The following is a 684-nucleotide window of genomic DNA, read 5'->3' as shown; positions in this document are numbered from 1 at the left end:
ACATTGCGCCAGCCCTCCTCACACGGTGATATAGAAACATACAGAAAGGTCTACAGTTGTAGCTGACTGATTCCTGAAGCATTGAGCCTCTGGCACCCCTGACCCGACATCCTGATGGCCCTCCCACAATTTAAAAGGGCCAGGTAGTAAACATGTGCAATCCTTACTAGTCCAGTCCAAGTGGAAACTAACAATCGACTTGTAACCATTCCCCACAGGAGGGCGGGAGGTAGTGTGTGGGGGGTGTGGGGCGTTGGGGAGAGCAGGGAGGGTGAGAGAGAAGAGCTCAGCTGAGCCACCTTACCATGCATCCAGATCCTGTCTCTTCAGCTTGTGCCTCTCCACTGCTCGGCCAGTGTCCCGCTGGCACCGGATGTACCTGTCGTAGGAAAGGCATACAGCTCAGACCCGCGGCCGAGTAACACCCCTCACTACCCAGCAAAGATTCAGCAAAAAGCCCTTGCTTACATTCCAGTCTGTAACTCACTCCCCAGGTATCTGTTATTCTGTATATAAACCACCCCGAGCCCCTCGATTAGATTCCAGTCTGTAACTCACTCCCCAGGTATCTGTTATTCTGTATATAAACCACCCCGAATCCCTCGATTATATTCCAGTCTGTAACTCACTCCCCGGGGGGGTATCTGTTATTCTGTATATAAACCACCCCGAACCCCTCGATCA

The 684-nt window shown here is 51.9% G+C and overlaps 1 protein-coding gene across 1 annotated transcript in view; it reads right to left on the bottom strand.

Moving 5' to 3' along the window:
• Nucleotides 1–280: 280 nt before the first annotated feature.
• Nucleotides 281–684, bottom strand: part of LOC109925179 (SMG5 nonsense mediated mRNA decay factor) — a 5,402-nt gene continuing 4,998 nt past the window's right edge. Inside the window, exon 7 of the mRNA XM_048620418.1 lies at nucleotides 281–379. Within this exon, the coding sequence (XP_048476375.1) occupies nucleotides 301–379 (79 nt within the window). The 3' untranslated portion in view covers nucleotides 281–300. The remainder of the gene's footprint in view (nucleotides 380–684) is intronic.

The sequence above is a fragment of the Rhincodon typus genome, chromosome 46 (genome assembly GCF_021869965.1).
Source record: "Rhincodon typus isolate 14 chromosome 46, sRhiTyp1.1, whole genome shotgun sequence".
Classification (NCBI taxonomy): domain Eukaryota; kingdom Metazoa; phylum Chordata; class Chondrichthyes; order Orectolobiformes; family Rhincodontidae; genus Rhincodon; species Rhincodon typus.
Note: the sequence above shows the minus strand (reverse complement) of the source record. Positions and strands in the feature narration are given on the sequence as shown.